This window comes from Hippocampus zosterae, chromosome 14 (genome assembly GCF_025434085.1).
Source record: "Hippocampus zosterae strain Florida chromosome 14, ASM2543408v3, whole genome shotgun sequence".
NCBI classification, from domain to species: Eukaryota; Metazoa; Chordata; class Actinopteri; order Syngnathiformes; family Syngnathidae; genus Hippocampus; species Hippocampus zosterae.
The window spans coordinates 9,962,916-9,987,284 of NC_067464.1; the positions used below are offsets into that span (position 1 = coordinate 9,962,916).

A 24,369-nucleotide genomic window follows, 5' to 3' on the forward strand; every position below is an offset into this window, starting at 1 on the left:
CTTTTGTTTACATCGTCATAGTCCCAAGACTGACCTGTAAGCGGCAACAAATTACCACAGGCTACTACAAAAAATGTATACAAAGAAATAGAAGAAGCTAGCCTAATAGTTAGCTTACCTGGTCACTACACTGGGGGTGCAAACACTTCTCTGTGTATTGTGCCAGAGGGCGCTTGCTTATTGCCGATTGCTCCATTTTGCGTCACAATCAGAAGTTCAGCTGAATTTGTGTTGACGACACACAGAAGGATTTGTGAGCGGAAACCTTGAACAGCATTTAAATTTTCGATTGTCTGTCCCTAACCATTTTTACGCAAGTCACAATGAACACACAATACACCATAGTGTAATCTCTCAGGATAGTCTTTAGATATTGTGCCTTTGCTGACCAGAAGACAGGAAAAATATGCAAACTAGGCCTGATTATCGGTACGTGCGGATCTGACTTAACAATCTCAGGCTGTTTCTCTGTTAATAATTTGTACCTCACTTGAGATAACACCTGATAACGTTTTTGGCTCTTCTGGTGGTGAGCAAATTTCAGTTTTTAAAGCGAACTTGATTTCCATCTGCTGAGGCAGCAGGTCACAGTGGCGGCATCTTTTCCCTCTTCAACACGCCTTCTCACAACACCCCCCCCCTTCATCACGCACACACATCAGAGACAGCCCGCCTACCTTAGAGTGTCATTAGGTCACATACAGAGTGGAAACACTATTTCGAGTATTAGTCTCCAAGAACGATCATGTAGTTCATAGGTGTCAAACTGGGGTCCTGTAGGGCCGCTGTCCTGCATGTATTCCAAGTCTCCCTGTTGCAACACACCTGATTCAAATGAACAAGTTCAATGTCAGGCTTGCGCAGAGGTTGCTGATGATCTGATCATTTGAATCAGGTGTGTTGCAAAAGGGATAATTGGAAAACATGCAGGACAGCGGCCCTCCAGGACCTATGTAAAATGTAGTTGAACAATAGTGCTGGGAAAAATATTGTTCAAGGAACACCAAAGCCGTATTTTTTTTTCTTTGTCCTGGGTAAAAATGTATGAAAGCGCTCACACAACAGATCAATATCAAATCAGATGCGTAAGCTCGCAGTTGCAACCAAAATCAATTGTGCTAAGCTGCTTGACGCATTCACCGGGAGAGGCAAACTAAAAATAAAAATAATGGTGTCCGCTTTCTCATAGCTGTCAAAGTAAGAGCATCACAAGCCTTTTGTCATTTGCCAGATAGCATTGTGTTGACATTTCTCCCTGATTGAAATAATGATGCTAATTATTACGATGGATGTCTGCCTGCTGCTTTTGACACAATCATACTCAACTCAAGACAAGAGCAACGTGATTTGCATCATTCTGATATGCCTATAACTGAAATTCACACAATTATTCACTTGGACTATTTGATTTGTTTTTCTTTTTTTATGTAAGATATGCCACAAGTAATGGGCAATTTTCCAGCCCTACATGCAAGCGCTTTGGCCAAATGGCATGCGCTTTCTACACTAACAACCATGTAATTTGGGCATCAGCTCTGACAGTGGGAATCATTGTGCAGTTGCATACAACAGGAAAGGGAAAGGTGGCTCTTTATGTTACTGGGGCTCGGGAACCTTTTCCTCCAAAGGCTATCATGAACACATATTGTATAGACCAGTGGTTCTTAACCAGGGCTCAATCGAACCCCAGGGGTTCGGTGAATCGGTCTCAGGGATTCAATGGAGCCACTGCCATGGAGATACAGACACACCCAACTCAACATTAGTTATGACATGCCTGCTTGGTCATCACTGGGTGCAGATGATCACATTACATTGCTTGTTCAATCAGTGCTGCGGGAAATTTAGGTTGCTGGTGTGACTGTCGTGTTAGTACGTCGTATAATTTTTTTAAACTACACTAAGGCCATGTAATTGTACTTACTTTTTATATTTTTAATAAATGTGTTTTTTTAATGTCTTGAATTTGTAAAATATATATATATATATATATATTAGTTTTTTTTTCATCTATGAAGGCTTTGGCGGCCCTGTAGTCCAGTGGTTAGCAGGTCAACTTCAATTCCAGCTCTGGCCTCCCTGTGTGGAGTTTGCATGTTCTCCATCCAGGCCTGCGTGGGCTTTTCCAAAAACATGCATGGCAGGTTTATGGAACATTCTAAATTGTCCCTAGGTGTGAGTGTGAGCGTGGATGGTTGTTCGTCTCTGTGTGTCCTGTGATTGGCAACCGGTTCAGGGTGTCCCCCTCTTTGCCCTAAGACCGCTGGGATAGGCTCCATCACTCTCTGCGACCCTTGTGAGGATAAAGCGGTTCAGAAAATGGATGGATGGAGACCGATAGATATATAAAGTTATACAATCGATCGATCGATAGATAGATAGATAGATAGATAGATAGATAGATAGATAGATAGATAGATAGATAGATAGATAGATAGATAGATAGATAGATAGATAGATAGATAGATAGATAGATAGATAGATAGATAGATAGATAGATAGATAGATAGATAGATAGATAGATAGATAGATAGATAGATAGATAGATAGATAGATAGATAGATAGATAGATAGATAGATAGATAGATAGATAGATAGATAGATAGATAGATAGATAGATAGATAGATAGATAGATAGATAGATAGATGGATAGATAGATAGATAGATAGATGTGACAAACATTGGTAAATAGCACAGCTACCTTATCTTTATATGTGAATGCAAAAAATTGTCCCTAGGTGTGAGTGTGGGCGTGGATGGTTGTTCGTCTCTGTGTGCCCTGCGATTGGCTGGCAACCGATTCAGGGTGTACCCCGCCTACTGCCCGGTGACAGCTGGGATAGGCTCCAGCACCCCCCCGCGACCCTAGTGAGGATCAAGCGGTTAGGAAGATGAATGAATGAATGAATGAATGTTTTTTCTTCTTCTTCTACCCACAATCTTGCTGCTGTAGACTGTAAATTTCCCCATTGTGGGACAAATTAAAGATATCTTATCTTATCTTATATACAGGTATGTATACACACACACATGCACACACACACTAGAGCAAAGGGTATGATATTGTAGAGATACAGTACTGTACATGCTTTTTAGTGAGCGTAGAATAGCAAGAATGTTTTCTGAGTCCAAAAAAAGCAACAAAATTTGGAGGCATGCGGTTCTGTACACAACTACAAAATTGGTTTTCAAGTTAAAGAAAATTGGAGATCCCAAACTGGAAATGCTTTTCTGTGAAAAGCCACAATAAGCTATCATAAAGTCACAATTTTAATAACGGCAGAATCAATTGATAGAGAAGATAACATGAAGACTAGGCCGTCACTATTTTTGCTAATCCCACTAATTGTTCGTGTATGTGTAAATGCGGTTGCCTCCCTCTTCATTTATTAATAACGAGGAGCTGAGACGCGGTGCGCGCGCATTCACCTCACGTGCGTGTGACATCACGTGACCAAAGATAAAAAAATAAAAGAGACACCCACGCACTCCCCACCCGCTGCCTGCTTTTACTCTTACCGACCGTCCTCATCTTCGTCAACATGCGATAAAACAGCAGGCAAGTGATCACAAAACACTTTCTAACACGGCAAGTCCCTTTTGAATTGACTTATTTTGGGGGCTGTCAACAAAAATGGACAAGCGCCAGGTCAAGGTATGTTCATGCATGTTATTGTTTCTATTACCATTTGCAGTTTGATCCGTGTTTTAATTCATTATTAAAGTGATAAGTACCTTTTTTAAAGTCATTAAACATTTTTTTAAATTTGGTTAAATTGCAGCAGCGTTTATTAAGTGATGATTACAAATGTGGCATATTAACAAGGTGCCATAGGAACTAATAAGTATGTGCCAGAAGAAAAACTCTTTAAAGTTAGCTTTAACTCAGGAGTTGGTTATTTTACCTAATTATGAGATGAGTAGGGGAAGAAATGAAAAGAAAGAATGTTGCTGATACCTAAGAAGTGCACTATTGCATTTTTTTTGTCAATTGATCCCAAATTACTAGAGAATGTTCCATTCCCCTTGTAAGTTTCATGCATAATTAAAAGCCAATGCTGTATAGCACCTAGCCAATATTTTTTATGCAAAACATGTCTGCTACTAATTGAAATAATCCAGACTCTAAATGACTGCGTGGACATTTTGACACTTCATTATACTGATGATTATTGAATTCGAAAACCAAAGACTGAATGACCGGCTTTTAATTGATAAGCAAGCCTTGACTGCCCTACATACTTAATGCAGTGGTTTCCCCCGAGGCCACGCAACCTTGCCATCAACTGTTCACTTTCTCACTATTGTCTGCCCGGCTGTCAGCTTGCTGATGAACTGATTCACGCCAGCAAAGATACAATGACATCATCATGCATTTTTTAAGACTTAAACATATTGCGCCGTCTGCCACATTTGTATTTATGAGGACACAGTCACAACTACTTCATTATAGGGACATGCTCTTAATTAATGGGTCAAACACAAAAAATGTAGCAAATAATTTGGCACTGTTCAGAGTTATCCATTGAACAATATGTTCATGACTATGGCTATAGTTTGCAATGGGGTACCACTGCACTGCATTCACGAGAGCTATTCCAAATTTTTTTGACACTTTTACAATCAGTAATATAAAGCACACCTTTGTACAAACAAACTGCAACTGCACTCTCAACTTTGACTAATTGGAAAGAGCGCCGACATTTCAATTATGCCCAAACTAAATTGTGATGGAAATATTCTTGATGCAGGTAAATGCATCAAAATGAACACTAGCGCCACTTGAGTGAATATGAGAAGTAGCTTGTGATGACATATTTCTTGTACCTCTGCTGAAGAAATTGCAAAGTGAGGTAGGCTTGCAAAGTGAGGTCCTTCTCAGGGACCGTAGTTGGGGTGTTTCAAAATGCGCACGCTTCGAACTTAAGTCGTTGCATTCAATTAGTTTACCTCTAGATGACGCCCAAATTCTCCACACTGTAGCTTTACATTTTCCCCTTAATAATTTTCAATTCATTTGTACAACTTTTCGGTCACATTAGTGGTGGAAAAGGGGCATTTGCACCGTAGTGGGAGGTAACACGGCTAACCTTTTTTGCCGTCCAATAATTCCCTTTAAATTCAGCACACGAGGTCTATATGATGTAGGGATTCACTAGAGTCCGTTTATGAGATTGGTGCACACAAAGTACATTTAGAAGGAACTCCAAGAAGTTGGCTGCTATGGAGTGGACACATGGGAGATTTTGTATTGAAAAACAATGACATTCACCACACATACCGTATACACATGTGGGGCACAGGCTCTGTCTGCCTGTGCCTGGACCAAATCCACCAAAGTCACATTACTCTGCCATTGCCAAAACTTAGACCTGATTTTCGGTGGACTAAATTCGAGTCTACTTTCTGTCACCAAATCGTCTGGTGCGCTGGAGTTCCTGGGGGCGTGGAACAGAAAATGCCCTTGGCTCACCACAACCCTAGGCGCAACCCAGTCTGCCAAATTCTCAAACACACAAAATGTCACTTGCCCCAGAGCAAAATGAAAACGGTCCAGTTTTTATGTTGAGAGCATGTGCGCCTGTCTATAAAAATAGGACCTATGGAAAATTACAATGTCTCATAAACAGTGCTGCTATATTTTAACGCGGGCCATGATGGCGGTACATGGAAAGTTACAAGCCTGCTGTAATGCATTATTGTACGAGAAAAATAACCATCTATATTCTGTTTTTAGACTTTCTGCACACCATCCCACTGAACCTCTCTAGCAGCCATGAAGCTGCATGGACTGTCTGGGGCCACAATGAGTGCGCTGACCACAATCGTGCCATACCTGGGCTCCAACGACGCCATCTATGACGACGGTCCCGCCAAGCCTGGATTCCACTCAGAAAAAATGCACTCTGCATCCATTAGTGTCACAAACAAGGTCATTTACAGCACAGATGCGACCATTTTCCCCACTAACATGTCAGACATTCTGTTGAGTAATGACACTGATGGGATGGCGGCGCAGTGCGGGGAGAACTTTGTGGACAACTTGGAGTGCTTTATGATCCTGACTCCTGGCCAGCAACTGGCCATCGCTATCTTGGCCCTCACTTTGGGTTTGTTTACAGTGCTGGAGAACCTGATGGTGCTGTGCGTCATTCTACATTCGCAGATGCTACGATCCCGACCGTCCTACCACTTCATAGGAAGCTTGGCTGTGGCGGACCTCATCGGCAGCATCATTTTCGTCTATAGTTTCTTGGACTTCCATGTCCTGCACAGGAAGGACAGCCCCGAGGTTTTCCTCTTCAAGCTGGCCGGCGTCATTGCCTCTTTCACCGCCTCTGTGGGCAGCCTCTTCCTCACCGCCATCGACCGCTACATCTCCATCCACAGGCCCATGGCGTACAAGCGCATCGTGACCAAGACCAAAGCAGTAGCGGCCTTCAGTCTCATGTGGGGCGTGTCCATAGTGTTTGCGCTGCTGCCCCTGCTGGGCTGGAACTGCAAGCGCCTCAACTCGGTCTGTTCAAACATTTTCCCCCTCATCGACCGGAAGTATCTGATGTTCTGGATCGGAATGACCAGCGTCCTGCTGCTCTTCATCATCTACGCCTACATGTTCATCTTGTGGAAGTCGCACCACCATGCTGTGCGCATGCTAAGCCGCACATCCCAGAGGAGCATCGTTGTCTACACAGCGGAGGGCACCAAGGTTCAGACGGCGAGGCCCGAGCAGGCCCGCATGGACCTCCGCCTGGCCAAGACCCTCGTGCTCATCTTGGTGGCCCTCATCCTCTGCTGGGGGCCGCTCTTAGCCATCATGGTTTACGATCTCTTGGGAAAAGTGGATGACTTCATCAAGACCGTATTCGCTTTCTGCAGCATGCTGTGCCTGTTCAACTCTACCGTCAACCCCATCATCTACGCCATGAGGAGCAAAGACCTGCGCAGAGCTTTCGGCAACATCTACCGCCTGTGCCGGGGAAGCGAGCAACCTCTGGATAACAGCGGGGAGAGCGATTGGAACAGCAGGAGCGTCAGGACCAAAGATAGCGGAGGCAGTGGGGCGAACAGCCGAGTGAAAGTGGCCCAAGTTTCTATTTCTGGAGTGACGGATACAACTTCAGGTGCAGATTCAGTGTGAGGGCCTTCTGATTGTGAAGTCGGAAGCCGTTCACACTGAAGTGTGCCATGAATATTGTGTAGGATGGACTGCACCTCCTTGTGCACTTGATTTTGACTGAAGCGTGCCAAAGAGTGACTTGTGATTCCAACATATTCACTGTAAGTTTGCTCGGATGATGAGCTCTGGAGCTGTTGTTTTAGGCCCAGCAAGCATTAATTAGTAAGATTTTTGTAAAATTTCTTGCATTAATTTCGCCACTTCTCCTGTAAAATTTATTGCATTAATTCTATCCCGTTAGGTTGCTTCGGTGTTCCTTATGAATAATGAAATGTGCTTTGTCGTATAGCTTTCATTCTTAACCATTTTAGGAGTGACCACATTTATTGCTGTTGCATATCACAGGTGTGGGAAACTATTTTGCAACCATGCACACATTTTCTACCACACTTACCCTGTCGTGGAGAGACAGAAACTATCCCAGCTAGCATCAGGCAAAAGTCTAATGCTTACATTATTTATTTATTTATCTATTTATTTATTTATTTATTATGAACATTAGTGGGTTAAACGTTTTTGTTTTTAGAATTGTATGGCATACAGGATCAATGCTGTCCCCACCACATCATAACAGCAATGGCAATAGTGTGGCCTTGGACAGCCCCTCCAAAATATTCAATGAAAAAACGCATTTCTAAACTACTAGATAGAAGGTAGCAGCTGTGACATTAAAGCAGCCGTGGGTGGTTATGTAAGATGTTGTAATGTTTGGCTTTTCACCACGCTGTTGTTTACTGTAGAATTCTGGTGTGTGTTCTAAGAAGCAAAAACTGAAACATGTCTGGCTTTTTTGAGAGCAGAAAATAGTTGTAGCTCTGTCAGGGATGTTCAGTGTGCTTGTAAAACATTGGGTGACAAATTGACACTGCCATATTGATGTCAAGTATCCACAGTGCTATTCTGTCTTCTGTAGAAGCTTATTTTTCTTATCATGAAATTGTCAAGAAAACGGGTGATCTTTTTTATAATAAAACCATGAAATGCCACCAAACATGTAGTGCATCTAATTTACAAATAATTCATGCAATTCTGTTTTTCAAAGAGACAGAAATAACCCAGAACTCCAATTTTCTTGAACACTTGCCCTCACTAGGGTCACAGAATGAAAAACTATGACAAACAAACATTTGCAGTTGCACCAAAAGACAATTTATTCTTCAGTCTGTTAACCCAAGAAACATTGTGGGGACAATGTGGGAGCAAAACGGAACCACTAAGAAAACCTACATAAGCACACGAACAACATGCAAATTCCACAAGGGAAGAGCCAGCACTCCAGCTTTAAACTTTAGAACTAAAAGGCAGAGGTTCTTCCTAACATCTACAACACTGGGGAGACATAAATAATCGATATTATATACAACAAGTATTAGGGAAATACTGAAAGCCAGAACATTGATAGATTCATGTGATTTTATCCGTCCATCCACTTTCTACAGCGTTTGGAGCCAATTCCAGATGGCCAGGATGAAGTACACCATGGACCGATGCCAGTCAATTGCAAGGCACATATAAACAATCATTCAAAGGGAAATTGACATCTGTCAACAATTTTGGCAAATTTATTTCCATTATGATTGTTATTGTTATTGGTGTGAGTGTGAATGGTTGTTTGTCTTTGTGTGCCCTGTGATTGGCTGGCAACCAGTTCAGGGTGTAAAATGATTTCTTAAATTTGTATCGAAAAATGATCAATAATGGTCATGCTTCAAAAAACAACTTTGTTGAATTTAAATAAAAATCAACAATGAATTAATGGCCATCCTTTCCAGATACTGATTAGCTTGTATAAAAATGACCCTTATGCCGAGCTGCGAAGAAGTAGTTGCCTCTTCCCAAATACTTACTTGTTTGCATTGTTGTAATAGTGGTACTCTACGAACAGCATATTGTTTTCACATTTAAAAATGGTGAACTACTGACCTCTTGTGGAAACAAACAAACACGCCTCGTTTTCATTTTGATTTCATCGCGTTCTACTCAGGCAGGTGACTTTAAAGCCACTTAGCCTATGGTCTCGTGGAAAAACACCGAAAAAGACACGAATTGTTTCACGTCAGCTCTTTTACGGACGTTACTATAGACAGCGTTTGTCGTCCACCTTTGAGTGGCCTTTATTACAAGCCCCGGCATGCATTGCAGTGATGTCACACGTGACATCACCAGCCTGCGAGAAGCCGATAGCCTCCGTATCGAAAACAAGCAGACGAGCCGAGTTGCTTCTGCTAAAGCTAGCTCCGCTATCTTTAACGGCAGTCAGCCCGCTGCTGGGCTGCGAGCTTCCACAACTTTTTTTCAGGAAGTAACTTTTGAAAGACAATTCAACTCGAATACAAGACACCCTCACTTTAAAGGTAAGACATGTCATTTCACGTACAACACGGCGGTCAACGCTACTACTTGCTTTGTTTTCTGCTATTAGTAGCTAGCTCTAAGAGCTAACGTTAGCTGGTTTAGCACTAATTTAAAGGCTCTGCTGCGCAACATGATAATCATGTGCCTGACAGGCGGCGCAGTGTTTGAAGTAGAGAATTTCACCATGACAATAGTTGCCTGTGATGACGAATCCATAACCTTACGACTGTAAACGTCTGACAATATATTATCTTCATTTGGGGGTTGGTTTGACACCTCTTCCTCCTTTTTGGATCAGTTTAAAGCAATGGCGTGCGGAGCTACCCTGAAGAGGACCATGGATTTCGATCCGCTCATGAGTCCAGCTTCGCCCAAAAGACGCAGGTGTATACCCGTGTCTTCGTCGTCCTCGTCCCCGAGGAAATATTTGAGCATGGAGCCCTCGCCATTCGGGGAGTCGTCATCCAGACTGAGCGCAGGTAATCTAACTGCGATCGAGTAAAGTTGAAGCCCACAGGCCTTAGCAACCTGTTGTTCAGCCTAGTTAAGACTATCTTTTGTCAACTATCTTTTTGTTCCTCTCCCAGAACAAATCCTCCACAGCATCAAGCAAGAGTACAAACGCATACAAAAGAGGAAGCATCTGGAAAGTGGAGTCTACCAGTCGCCCGAGTGCTGCTGTTCTCCAGAATCTCCTCCATCCCAGTCCCAGTCGACCATGTCAGGTTGGTCAACACGCACTGAATTACTTTTAATGCATAATACATTACAATGCACAGACATTTTGAAGTACTTGTCTTAATTTGCTTTGCTGTGGTCTGCTCCCCATTATAATATATAAACAAATAATATTTTCAGCCACATTTTCACAACAACTTAAATTACAAATGAATAAAAATAAATTGTATTTACTCAACCTGCATAACCCACAAATGTACACTAACTGGAGGTGTAGTCATCAAAGCTGCCTGTAATCATAATCAAGAGTATGAAATGTGTTAATATGGACAAAAAAATCTCATGGCACAATGGCTGAACAGTGATATAAGGTGGGCCGACAAATGTTACAATCGTTGAGTTGTAGATGTTCACAGAGCAGAGACTGAAAAGGCTGGTCAGTGACGGAGGATACAATCGTAGATGTGTTGAATGGCCAAAGAATGAACAGTGTCCAAAAGAGGACAAGTACTGATAGTCATTGACATGTGGCCATCCAGTGACAACATGAATCGTGATGGAAAGGTGGTCCAACAACGGTGCAGTCATTGTTGTATAGACCATGCGATGACTGCATGAACAGTGATTTTTGTTTTTTGGGTATCGCACCCCCACCTCCAAAGTTGACCAGTGTATATCCTATACACCACCCAATGAATTGAAATTGAATTTCTTTCAATAGATGATTAGAGAGTGATGGAACAGTTAGATCTCGCATTACGGCAGGACTCAAACCAAAATGAGCCGCGGTTGCATGGAAGAAATACATGACTACCATATGCAGCAAACACGTGTCTGGTCAGGTGTAATCTTACCAAAAATACACAATAGTTTATATGACTTAATTACATCTTTAAATTAATATGTGCTGCAGTTGTTTCTTGTTAAACCGTGGAGATTGGCTCACTGAGAAGATGCTTGTTTGGCTTTTGCAGCGACACCCTCTGGAGGCATTTCCCCATCGAGGAAGGAGCAGCCACTATTCACCCTCAAACAAGTTGGGATGATCTGTGAACGCCTGCTGAAAGAAAGGGAAGACAAGGTGCGGGAGGAGTACGAGGAGACCATGACATCCAAACTGGCAGGTCAGTACACATCACTGCTGTTTGTAACATTCTGTAATAATGATCAGAAACATTGATGCAAGTGGGCCATGGCTGGCTGTGTGGGAGTTACTCTGTTCCACTTATCGGGTTATAATAGTTCTGGAATTTTCATTATAGTTTTTATTTCATTTTGAGATTTAAAAAAAGTTGTAAAAATTAAAAACATACCTATTTTTAAAACAACCATCCACAAATTTCCCCAGTGTGGGACGAATAAAGGATATCTTATCTTAAATCAAATACTAGTAGTCTATATCAGTCCACAGACTGCACTGCATGATACCACTTCTAAACTTGGATTCATAACGTGATGATGCTTGATGACAACTTCGAAAAGTGGATTTGTGGCTTGGATTCCTGGTGAAGCATGAAACCTAATCAAGTGTACCATTAAAAAAAAATATTGCACCTATATACATTCATGTAAAATCACAATTTATATATTGACACCAATAAATTAATTTAGATTAATTTAAATTACTGTAATTGCTAAAGATGAAAGCGAAGGACATTTTCACTATAAATCTAGCAGGGATGTTCCGATCACACTCTTTTAGTACCGGGTCCATCAATCCATTCTTTGGTTTATATATCTGCTGATATCAAGTCCCGATACTTTGGCCACACATTTTTTGGGCCGTACATCCAAATGAATGTTTTCACATCGTTCGTATTTCCTTGTTTGCTTCATTTCATTCCAATTTACTGTATGTTTTATGTTCAATAAACGACAAACCAACCAACCAACCAAATAGAATTTCTTTTGCAGCGTTCAGAGAGCACAGTCGGCCTGTGTGCCGCTCGCTCTCACTCTAAATAAAATAAATTCCAGTAGTAATTCAAAGTGTCTTCGAAATATGTTCAATTTCCAAATGTATAATGTTTGCCATTGCAGAACAATATGACACCTTTGTGAAGTTCACACACGACCAGCTAATGCGACGATTCGGTGAACAACCTGCAAGCTGTGAGTGCTGTTCGTCCGTCTTTCCCATATTTCTGTCCCGCGGTTCCACATCTGCTTTCTGACTTTTGAGTTCATCTGCCTTTCTTCTCCAGATGTTTCCTGAACTCACATGACCACAGCCTCTCGTTGCATACAGATCGTGTGACACCAAAAGGAAGGAAAAACAAATACACACACACACACACACAAAACGCTCATTGTTACGAGATTCAGTTGAGATTAAACTTTTTCTTACTGTGCCATATTTCTGTGGTTGGGCAAATGGTTGTAAACAACCCGGTGCTTCCCGATGTAAGCGGACCCCCCCCCCCCCACCCCCATACCACCACCCATAGTCCCCTTTTTCCCACCTGTGTGGTAGGTCCCAGCTGTGCGCGTGCTGACAGTTCTCACACTTTGTGACAATTCCCAGCATTACCAACTTGTTCACTCTTCAGTTTGTTACATGTAAATATTATTGGAGCAGCAGTGACTTTGTCGTCACAAGGACGTTTGCAGTCGCTCCTCCATTTTTTTCCCTTTTTATAATTAAGTAGGGCAAATAGATTATTTTCTTCCCTTTCCCGACCAAGTGTTTTATTTATTTTCATTTGTTTTACTGGTATAACTTTGAATTCATTGTACGCAATCACAAATACAATAAAGGACTTAATTTTAAAGCCTGCCTGCTATGGACTTTATTTCCCCCCCTCCTACAAAAGGCCCCATGAGGTACACTTGCGCTCATTGTGCAAGTGTACCTCATGGGGCCTTTACACAAATACATGAGTTTTGGTGTAATATTTAGCATCTGGAGGGAAAAAAAAATACCCATTACGGCAGGTGTGGACAATTTTGCAAAGGTGCCACATGAAAACCTGAAACAGTTATTCAGGACCAAGCCAACATGCCAACCTCAACATTGTACATTTTTTGATGAATAACAAAGACAACTGTTGTAATTTTTCCTCTTCTATTGTTTTGGAAAAATAGTTGCCAATGGTGTTGGAAAAGATGCCCAGTATAAGAAAAGCTAATTTAGCAACACTGCAGACAAGTTGTAGCTCGGTTTTGCTCTGTGTTCAACGAACATGCATTATACAAAAAATGAAAGCCTAACTTTCAAAATAAATAAAAAACCCTCCCAAACAGTACTTTGAAATCCAATAGAGTATCATTTAACATCAACGTATGCTTTCAATATTTTAAGAAATTAACACAGAAACTTAACATTTGAGGCATGAAATAATTTTAATTAAAGGGACAGAACTACAAAAACTAGTTTCTTCAAGGCAATTTTTTTGTTTGTTTTTGGACCAATGGGTCAGCATCCTCCCCAAGTGAGTCTGGCCACGTGGTCCGTCTTCTGTTTCGTGGACTTGATAAAGCCTAAAAATTCCAGCTCCGAAACGGCCCTGATAAACCGAGCGCTGGAGAACTGTTAAGGCATTTTCCCAGTGTCCTGTGCCATGAAAAGCTTGGTTTTTTAAAAATGTATGTTTTTTTTTACATCTAAGAAAATTACGTTTACATGTTAGAAAAAGATACTGTTTGATGTCATCCACTTTTCCAAAGTTATCTGAATCTGGATCATTCCCCTCCGCTGCAGACACCACGGTTGAGTAGGCCTAAAGACAAACACCACCATCCAAACACCTGTCAAATATTTGGATCAATAATATTGATCTACAAAACAAACAACCTCCAGGGAAAAACACCATCGATGACATTGTCAGGGCAAAGTTCAAAGGTGATGTGTTTATGTGGCAAATAGACAACTAAACTAAACTCACTTGCACCCAGTCATAAAGGTTGATGAGGCGGCCGCACTCTAGGTGCAGCTTGTGCACGATGCAGATGTCAGGCGCTGCATTGGAGACACTCCCGTCATCTGTTTGTAGGCTCTCATTCTGCAACAATTTAAAAGAAAACATTCACCATGCAGTTGCATCGCAACGTATCAAATTTGAAGTTCAAGTAAAATGCCTCAAAATTTGTGCCCTGTATATCAAACAAACGCTGGCCTTTAAACCCTCGTGAAGTAACATGTCGGCAAATTTCATGAGACTTGAGCTGATTTTACTTTTATAGTGATTGATGGGAGACGAAAAATACAATAACAAAAATTGTGGTGCAACATAGCAAAGGTACAGTAAAATATTAACTGGAAGTGGGCATCATCAGTGTGGTGAGTCACATTGGTGAGCTGCTGTCAGCATTCCAAGTCCATCTGAGTTTTCGGCGACAGCCAAACGGCATTGAGAACAAACTTACCAGTACTACATCACACGCAGGGGCCGCACAACTGCTGTATACCTTTTAGTCCGACAGACCTCAATGCCATGTGTCCCATATTGTTATTTCACCAATAACCACAATGTGAGTGTGTCTGTAGATTTTAACTTTTTTTCTTTAAATGACTGCATGCTAGCTGGTGTGGCACCTGTGTGTGACATGGAAATTACATTCTTGACACAGATTGGCTGACAGAAACACAATGCCCACCTCTGATATTAACAATTTCACACCAAATTTCTCTAAAATGTATTTTCACCTCCTTTTTATCCATATACTGTACCTGTAATGATTTTTAATCAAACAAAAAAGATTCATTCCGTTTCCCAGAAAACCAAAATGCATGTGTTCCTTTAATGTGAAATAACACACACACACACATACACTGTGCGTGTGCATCTATCTTTTGAGAGAGAGGCTTTTTTTTTTTTCTTGACTGGTGTCACAGAAGATACATTTCAAACATAAATGAAATCCCCTTCCGTGTTGGTGTGATGATCAACCAGCACATCTACAAAGAGATCCTTCATTCAGAAAAGCACTAGGAGAGGTCAATTGTGGAAGGACAACGCAGCGTCTTTGTTTTGAAGAGGTAAAAAAAACATCAAAATGGCCACGATGACAGCTGTGGAGGATCCTGGAGGAATCCTTCAGGAGTGCATGAAGACATTGCAGAGGAGGCTAGGAAAGTGTTTTAAACTCCAAGCAGTTTACTTCGACGGAGAAAACTTGTGGATTGAAATTGAAATATATCTTTTGTGACACAAGTTGAGGAACCTTTCTGATATAGCTCATACATTATAAACAGGATATTATTTGGTTAATATCCGCTCTTATTGCTTGCTATTTTTCCTATCATGCTGGTGGAACACATGCTGCTTTTTCATGTCAATGTTAAACATTATCAGTGTATAATGAATAACAACACTTTAAAATCCTCAATAACAAAAAAAAAAAAAAAAAAAAACAGCACCTAATCTTCCACCACATGTGTCCACGCTTGAAATATGACGCTGACATACCGGAAGATAATAGTAAGGGCTGCTGAGTGCCGCCTGAATGGAGGTGCGGGGTGTGGCGTTGAGGTGGCGTCTCACGAAGGACGAGGAGCTGTAGTAGCACACTTCATTCAGCGTCTGAGACTCTGGAGGAGGCAGGTGACTCCTACGATGCGAGGGAGCGTTGACAAACAGGAAGCTGACAATCAGCAGATAAATGTCTCACTTTACGAGGTTGTCGATAAACTCCAAGACTTCGCTTCGCAGGTTTTCATATGGACTCCGTTTCTTGGACCTTCTAGACTCGTTCATCTCCAGAAGAGCCTGTTGAGGGCAGGTAAAATATGGAAACACCTCCAACAACAAAGCTTTGTACATAACATTCCACAGTGGAGTGTTTTGTTACTTTCTGCAGCTGGAACAGGTCGGTCTTCTTCTGAAAGTTCTTCAAAGGAGAGGTGAGTCTCTCTTCGTCGAATCGTACCACCTCACTTGCCCCTGCTCGGAGAAGAAAGAAAAAGTTCCTTATTCCTGTGGTAGTAATTATCCCAAGTTAGGGAGATGACTTAGGCAAAGCCGCCACTGGGCAGATGCTTCTCCCAACTCACCGTCCAACTGTTTGAATTTGTTGAGCATGTCTTCCAGCTGGACAAAGGCGCTCTTCATCATTTTCGACTTGATGGGCTGCAGGATCTCTACGCATTTTTGGAGCAAAGCGATCAACTCATCCTTGGCCAACATCCTGGAGGAGAAACCACGAGGAGGTTCCCAATTCAAAATATGGATGGCCCAGAGTTCATACAATAATTAAAAATCATGCTGTTGGCCACCCGAGGGCGCAATAGAAACGATTCATGGCCTTGACTTTGGCGCTGTGAACGTTAGGGCGTCAAAGACGGTTTAGGTCAGTTGTGCCCACACTCTCAGCATGCGTGCTATTTGTAAAACGACCACGCCCATATAGTAGACCTACTTAATTTATTTTTTAGTTGTTTTTTAATACTTGGAATTCTTTCCAGTATATGTACAAATGATCTGGGTATACCATGCAAAACTACATAAAACCGAATTGGACAATACAACTTGCATGGAGTCCGGCCGGACAGGAATATCTGAAAGCGAGCTGTGCAGACCCCTTCCAATGAAGATCATTCATGTTGGACTGGTACTTGGACATAACGATGGAAACTGCTCTCTTCACCAGTTAGCGCCCTTGTATGCGCATTTGTGAGGCATGCATAAGGTGTATGACAGGCTGCTCTGGATGCCAATCAAGTGACAATTTTCACAACAGATGATAGGTGGAGGATTTTTTAAAACTCATTTACCAACATTGACAGGCTGCTACAGTATATTATATCAATAGCACAAAACTGGGAGGGCTGGCAGTGTTTGAGTTAATCCTATGAGAGCTACTGACACTCCCTTCCCGATCGACCGGTAGCTCACGATCTATGCAACAGCCACCCCAGCCTGAAGCCATCCATTTTCAATAGGTTTGTGGGTGAGGACATAAAACTGCTTACAATTTAAGGCCGATGTGTACGAAAGTCAGAGTATCATGACAAAAAATCTCATTTTTCTATAAATGAAGACTTATTTTAAAATAAATCAGGTTATTATGAGGAAAAAAACAACGGCTGCCAACCGGTCCAGGGTGTCCTGCGCCGACTGCCCGAAGACAGCTGTTATAGGCTCAAGCACGCCCGGCGACCCTTGTGTGGATAAGAGAATCAGAAGATGGATGGATGGTAACTTTCTTTTCATAACATATTGTCACATCTTTTTTTCCTTGTTACTTTTATTTTTTTTCTAGACCAGTGACAACTGCTATGCAGAATAATTCATACAGATTATATATATATATATATGTGTGTGTGTGTGTGTGTGTGTTTACCTAATGTGACCAGCGAGTGTAAATTCTCATTTGCAATACAGCCGGTGCTTACATTTCAGCCATTTAAATAGACCAAGAGAAGTAAGATTAATTATATAGGCTTACTTAAGCAGCTTCATGGCTGACTGGTAATCCTCCGTCTCCCAAACATTCTTCTCCAGGCAAATTAAATGGAGCTCCCGGATCTGCGGGTAATCCAGTGTTACATGGGAGCAACAATGACAGTTTAGAAAAAAAAGGATGCTTTGTTGTCATAAAGGGATTTCTTGCCTGTTTTCCAAGGGGGTAGCGAGGCAGCGACGAGGTCAATGCGTGAAGACACCTCAGCAAGGGATAATAGTTCTTGTGGTATTTACAAAGATCCTTTATCAGCTTGTGGCAAACCTCCTAAAACAGTTGAAAGTCTCGCTCAAATGTTCACGTCAGCAAAGTTAGGTGTCGCGGTGAAACTAATAGAACATCGTACCTTTAAGTAAGCATCATCGTCTGACAGCTGAACCTGCGTTTGGGATTCCTGCTTTTGAACATACCTGAAGAACAGACGAAGATGTTGAGCATACACAGTCCATTGGCGCTATATTAACATACACATTACATGTACAAAGTATGAGCCTCATCTAATCAGTTACAGATGCTCTGGAATGGTACAATTAGGAATTTGTGAAGAACAGGGAAAAAAAACACATCTGCTGTCATGTAGGAGAGTGCAATTTTTTCTCTTTATTTTTTGCAATGCCTCTTACTCAAGGACACACTTCAAGTGTTTTGGATGTTTTGATGATGTGCAGTGGATGTTGTTTTTGTGCTGAGGACTGTGGCGATTTAGGATGCTTAAAAACCTCTGCATTGCACATTTGTTTTGTACAATAGTTGAGAATGTCAAAATGTGACCTAAAGTTTTTTTTTTATGGTGAGCGTTGTCCCCTATAATGGATTTTTTTCCCATTACTTGAGAATACAGTACAAGCAAATCAGATATCAACCATCCTCCCGAAACATATATCGGTAGTGAATCCAGAGGTTCTCAAATAAAAACAATGCACCAGGGGTAACTGCCGATCCCTGAGAAGTCCTTGAATAGACCTGAAGTTCTTTTAAAACAATTTCCCAGAAAGATCACTTTCCACATGTCCTAATACTTTTGTCCACAGAGAATTTTAAACTTTGACCAGTGACCCGTGTACCTGGTGAATGAAGGCAGCTGCCTAATCCTCTGCAGGTCCTCGTGGCTGAGCTGCGCCAGATTACGCAGAGCTTCCTTCTTCTTGCAGCACAGCACGCTGAGAGGCTGCGAGTGGAAGTGCTCTAGCAGGGCCAGCTTCAGCACAAAGGAGATAACATTTGGTTCTTTTTTTTTTTGCAGAGGAAGTGGACTTTGATCCCACAAAAGCCCAACATTTGACACAAATTCATCAGGGGGGCGGTGGGGGGGGAATACCCGTGTGAAAAAGTACTTGCCCCTTAAACCTAATCAGCAACAACTGAAATTCTTTAGAGAATGTTTTTTTTTGGTCTTTCATATCTGTGGAGATATTTTGGCCCACTCCTGCTTGCAGAATTGTTCTAAGTCAGTGACAGAGGATGTCTATGCAGCATTTTAATCAAATTCATATCCAGACTTTGACTCGGCAACTCGCAAACCGGTTTTTAGGAGGGTTGGGGGGGTTAAGCCATTTACTCATAAGTTTGATTCGTCGTCCTGCTTGAAAATAATTTGCTTCAGCTTGAGGTCACCAACTGATGGCCAAACATGGTTAACCCTTGATGATTTCTTGACTCAATGGTTTGAAGGTCATCAAGCATTGGTGTGGACAGTGAAACCGACGGATTCAGATTTCCATAAATTCACACAAATAATTACTTCATCATTGAACTCATTCACTCCCAAAAACGTTTTTAAACGTCTTTTCAGACTTGCGCCAGAATTGGCTGGTACTGAATGAGTTTTAACAAAGAGGGTAAGATCTTTTTCCATGCAGGGCCAGGTAGCTTTGAAAATGTTGAATATTTTGAGAAGAGAGAAAATACTTTTTCATGGTTGTGTATATACCGGACAGAAAAATGACAGCTTTTATTGGCAGTGTGAAAGGGGATACACACAATACAATCAAGGTCCATACACCGAACAAGGCTTTCAGAGGCTATTGTGTAGGTACCTGCACACCCTTGATGAAATTTCGCACTGAGAAGTCATGGTAGAGGAAAAGGCTGATCAGCACCTGCATGACTTTGCCAGACAGCTTGAAAGGGAACTTAGGGGTGAGGATCAACTAGAGCATGTAACAGAACAAAACCAATACGTCATTTCGTCAAAATTAGGATCAAACGTACTGTACATTTTGATGTCATCTTTATGTAATGTGAATAAATGTGCACCTTGTCAATGACAGTGGCCAAGTGATGAGTGCATGACAGAGACTGGAAGAGCTCGATACACAGCAGCGACGATACGGAGTGGGGCAACATGTGCTGGATGGTGCTCGGCGACGTGGCGATGCCGAAGATGAACATGAGGGGAAGCCGCTCAACATATCGACTATTACACAGATAGAGTTGTCAGCTTCACACACCTTGGTTCCATGTCCACAGTTTTACCAACAGGTAGTTCATACAATAGTTATACACTATACAATAAATTCAACAAGAAGTTAGACACTGTGGCAACCACTGGTTGAGCGAGACTAATCCGAAGGTCAAACAATAATCCAAGCAATATATATACCGTAAATTACATGTAGGTGACAGTAGCACTCAACAAACCTTCCAGTTTCCTTTCTTCACTTGCCTATCAGGTGTCTTCAAAGGCTAAGTAGGTTTACATTATTTTTGTTTTATCATTACATGGAGAGGGGACTTTTTTTTGCATACAGATGCCAAACTTGCGGATGCCGTATGCTATATTCCACCAAATGAAATTGTCAAGAGCCAAAAGAAATTAGGAGAAGAAATGGAAGAAGTCGTGGTCCTGGCAACTAATGGGTGAAGTAGCGGCACGATTAGGTAACGGGGATTTTATGTCCCAGTCCAAGCTATACTTTTTAAACGTCACACCTATAATAATATAGTCACACCAAACTATGAAAAATGTGTGACTTGTAAATACGCTTCAATTCAATTTAATTTACATGATGGTATGCAGAAATAGTGGTTACGATTGCATGGCCATCCATGTCTTATGTTATTTTACCATATTTTGTTATTTTATATTAACTATTCTGTAAAGCGCTTTGTTACAGCTGCAGCTGTTGTAAAAGCGCTATATAAATATAAATGAAATTTATTGTATTGTCTCCTGCGGGTAAATTTATGTTTTGAGAGAACAATTTTGACATCGACCAGCAAAACTGATTGAGCTTGGCATGTGCGGTTTAACTATATCCCAAAATGCGATGTGATTTATTAAACTATTTTAAAAACAGTTCAGAAATAAAGAAGACCAGAGATAAGGGGGGGAACGTGACTACAGGTTTTCAAGTCAAGGGCCGAACCAGACATATGCATTTTCAGTCATTCGCACCACCATGGGAATACTGCAAGAGTTCAATGTTACCTGCAGATGAGAATGAAGTCCTGAAGAACTTTTTGGTTGAAGGCCTCTAAATCTTTAAAAATAATCACAATGGGGGGATACTGGTCTTTACTTGGAGAGCTGCGCTTTTTTCCAGGAGTCCTATATTTCTGCATCAGTAAATAAAAAAATTGGATTAGGTGATTTTTTTTTTAAAGAGAGCGCAAAAGTTAAAAATAAATAAATAAAGGCCATGATGCACGGGTCCTACCTTTGTTTGTGTGTTGTACCATTCACAGAGCACGCTTAAGGAGCAGTGCACACTCGTGTGAACTGGAGTGTCGCTCTGCTGCAACTCCGCCGCCTCAATCTCCTCCTCCTCCTCATCAGCAGCACCCACCAATGTGTCCATCAACCTCTCCAAGACCCTCTTCATCAGGTGCTTCAAAGCTGAAACAGTAGCACATAAACTACACTGAAACCTTGTATTTCAGACTTAAACCAAAGTTCAACCCCTCTGCAATTACACAGAATGCCACCATGTATCAGCCCTGACTAGACCTCACTTAAGTAAACATTGTGTGTTTTGCTTTTTACTTATCATTTATAATGATGAAAGTTTGATCCTGAAAATGTATGTACCGGTACTTATTTACATGGGGGGGGATCTTGTTTCCTAATCTAATCAATGAGGTTTTTATAAATGTGGAGTGTGGTTCATTGAATTTCCACTGTATCATTTATGTTTTTTTATTTGAACTTTCTCCATGTTGTGAATTAAGTTACCTGCACATTCTTTGGCCTGGACAGAGGCCACGTGAGGAGTGACAGACTGCTGGAGCAGCTCAGATAGGCTCTGGAAAGTCATGTCATGATCTGGCACATTCACTCCTAGTGAAGATATGGGGAGATGACAAAAAAATGAAAATTCAATTTACATTCTTCTGTATATATTCCCTTGACACTCTGGAGGAGTTGGGCAACAGAAGGATGCTAACTAAGCTAAAAGCTATGATGGCCAGTCCCTCCCACCCCCTCCAGCCCGCCCTGACAGCATTTGGTAGCTCCTTCAGCCAGAGACTGTTACACCCGCGCTGCAAGAAGGAGAGATACCGACGCTCGTTTCTACCGACTGCTGTCAGGATGCTGAATAAAAATAACTGTAATAATAATAATAATAATAACAATAATAATTAAATAATGTGAAAGACAATTGTAAATAGCACTGCGATTTATCCATTTTGTGTTTATATTGCACTTAATTGAACGGTGTTTGTTGTTTGTTTTTTTCCTCTTTCTTCTTTCTACCTACATTCTTGCTGCTGGAGGCTGTACATTTCCCCAGTGTGGGACTAATAAAGGATATCTTATATCTTATAGTTTGTGTTGCACACTACACAGGGAAACTGCTCACACACATTCAGGCATGCATGTGAAGAGATGTGAGCGTGAAGGTTCATGCTGCACTTCTTTGGCTCATTTTGGTTCGTTACTCTAGCACACCTCAACATTCACCACAAAGTATACCATTATCTCTAATATCTATTTTTTTGTTATTTTTGTGAACAGAGGGACTTGAACTGTAACCCAACTGTTACAAAGTCCAGGTTCTCACTATTGTCCCAAACACATCCAAAGATCACCTTTCGCATTCATCATCAGCATTATCATTATCATACCAAGCATTAGTGCTGCAGTGGGAATCTCGCTGGCCCTCATCTGACAGTCCCAGTTGCTGTGTTGGCGAGTGATGGAGCATTTCCTGGTGAAGTCCAGCAAGCTGTCCAGGACTTTCTTGTTGAGTTCATCTTGCAAAATCTGAGAGTAAACACGTGATTCATTTTTGTAGCGAATGTTTTCTGCGGTTATCATTTTTCCTAATATTCTACTCTAAGATTGATTCAGTGTCATTTTATGAAATGAGTACGGGGAAGTGTGGGGACGTCATTTTGGGTTCTCAGTTCTGGCCCTCCTGTGTTTGTGCATGTGCTACCCCTTCTTGCATAGGTTTTCTTATGCCCCGATAATGGTAAACACAGCTAGATGCCTTTCATACAGACGACTAGGGTTCGAATCCTGGCCACTGTTGAGGTGGGTTGTGTCATCTGGAGTAAACTATGCCAAACAGTGAGTGACAAGCATAAAATCACTGATACTCTGGCTCCCAAAATCATGCATGTTAATGTAACGAAATAGTCAATATTGTCCATAAGTCTGAATTTGATTGATTGTTCGTCTATCACTACAGAAAATGGATAGATTCCCAACCCTATTATAAAACATTACTCTAGTGATGTGCTTTTTTGCTGTCAGCATAGATTGTTTGGAAAATATCATACCATTCAGGCTGCTGTAACCGGGGAGCTTACATCTCTGTCAACATGCAATAGATTTTATGGACAAACGTCACCGCTCGAAAACTCTTTGTCAATGTGTCAAGCATTCAAAGTGTACCATTGTATGAAATACCTCTGTATCCGTTTTTGTCTTATTCCATAAATCATGAAAGAGTCTGAACCGTAAGTCACTGGTCTCTGCGCCTTTGCAACCATGAGTGAAATGGTCGTCTGTGGGCGACGGGAATACAATTTAAGACACAAAAGCGATAACTACAACTGCTGAAGCTTAATAATGGAAACAGGCGGCTCATTTTACCTAAACTGAGGGAGCTTGTCTTCTTCTTCTTGGTGTTTGGCTTGAAAACAAAACAACCCTAGAATGTGGAGTTAGTGTCAGAAAGTACGCAGACAAAAAAGAAATACGAAGGTTCCGGTAAACACGAAACATTACCGTTGATACTGAAGACGTGGACATTTTTAACGGCCCATCAAACTGAAATGGTGTCAGTCCTTTCACCGATTCGTTGATTATTTCATCGAACTCCTCCAGTGAGAAGGACAAAATAAAAATACCGACTCCCCACACGTGAAAAGTCTGCTGCTTCCCGCCATGATGACGTTGACGAAAAAAAGGTGTGTTCAAGACTCCAAATCTTGACTGTCAGCGTCACACACACGCACACACACAAAACGCTAAATCATAGCCTTTTTTTCATTAGGACAGTGACAACTGAATTAGAAATATGAAATAAATGATAAATGCAAGCCACACCCAACCCTTTTTTATTTCTCACTTTCCATGTGCTAACATTTGCGATCTTGAACATACCTCCACACAGTTGCTACAGAGTGAACTCTTAAAACACGTCCTCCAAGTGATGCTTCCTTTTAATTAATGAGCCAGGACAGCTTTTACATTTGGAAATGTCTCAAAACTGTTTTGCGTACTGATGATTGTCTCGTCCAATTTTGATCAAACATTTCTACTCTCGGTCATGAATTCTTCATCACGAAGACGTTAAAAATA

At 41.4% G+C, this 24,369-nt stretch overlaps 3 protein-coding genes and 1 long non-coding RNA gene across 4 annotated transcripts in view; 3 read left to right on the forward strand and 1 right to left on the reverse strand.

The window, feature by feature from the left end:
• Nucleotides 1–24,369, forward strand: part of LOC127614931 (uncharacterized) — a 276,974-nt gene that overhangs the window by 239,568 nt on the left and 13,037 nt on the right. The gene's annotated exons all lie outside the window — the stretch shown is intronic.
• Nucleotides 3,120–8,010, forward strand: LOC127614920 (cannabinoid receptor type 1B-like). Its single transcript, XM_052086382.1, has 2 exons — nucleotides 3,120–3,656; nucleotides 5,739–8,010. Exon 2 carries the CDS (start codon nucleotides 5,778–5,780, stop codon nucleotides 7,140–7,142), a length of 1,365 nt encoding a protein of 454 aa, XP_051942342.1. The 5' UTR covers nucleotides 3,120–3,656; nucleotides 5,739–5,777; the 3' UTR covers nucleotides 7,143–8,010.
• Nucleotides 9,345–12,985, forward strand: LOC127614926 (akirin-2-like). The gene is made up of 6 exons (XM_052086388.1): nucleotides 9,345–9,535; nucleotides 9,835–10,015; nucleotides 10,124–10,261; nucleotides 11,189–11,338; nucleotides 12,255–12,326; nucleotides 12,419–12,985. Exons 2-6 carry the CDS (start codon nucleotides 9,844–9,846, stop codon nucleotides 12,427–12,429), a joined length of 543 nt encoding a protein of 180 aa, XP_051942348.1. The 5' UTR covers nucleotides 9,345–9,535; nucleotides 9,835–9,843; the 3' UTR covers nucleotides 12,430–12,985.
• orc3 (origin recognition complex, subunit 3) lies at nucleotides 13,538–23,978 on the reverse strand. Its single transcript, XM_052086364.1, has 20 exons — nucleotides 23,794–23,978; nucleotides 23,659–23,716; nucleotides 23,473–23,570; nucleotides 22,683–22,821; nucleotides 21,790–21,894; nucleotides 21,275–21,453; nucleotides 21,046–21,173; nucleotides 19,872–20,031; nucleotides 19,652–19,765; nucleotides 18,680–18,813; nucleotides 17,962–18,025; nucleotides 17,766–17,882; nucleotides 17,601–17,680; nucleotides 16,207–16,340; nucleotides 16,005–16,096; nucleotides 15,825–15,922; nucleotides 15,623–15,764; nucleotides 14,099–14,215; nucleotides 13,854–13,933; nucleotides 13,538–13,735 (listed from the first exon to the last, which is right to left on the reverse strand). Exons 1-20 carry the CDS (start codon nucleotides 23,815–23,817, stop codon nucleotides 13,630–13,632), a joined length of 2,169 nt encoding a protein of 722 aa, XP_051942324.1. The 5' UTR covers nucleotides 23,818–23,978; the 3' UTR covers nucleotides 13,538–13,629.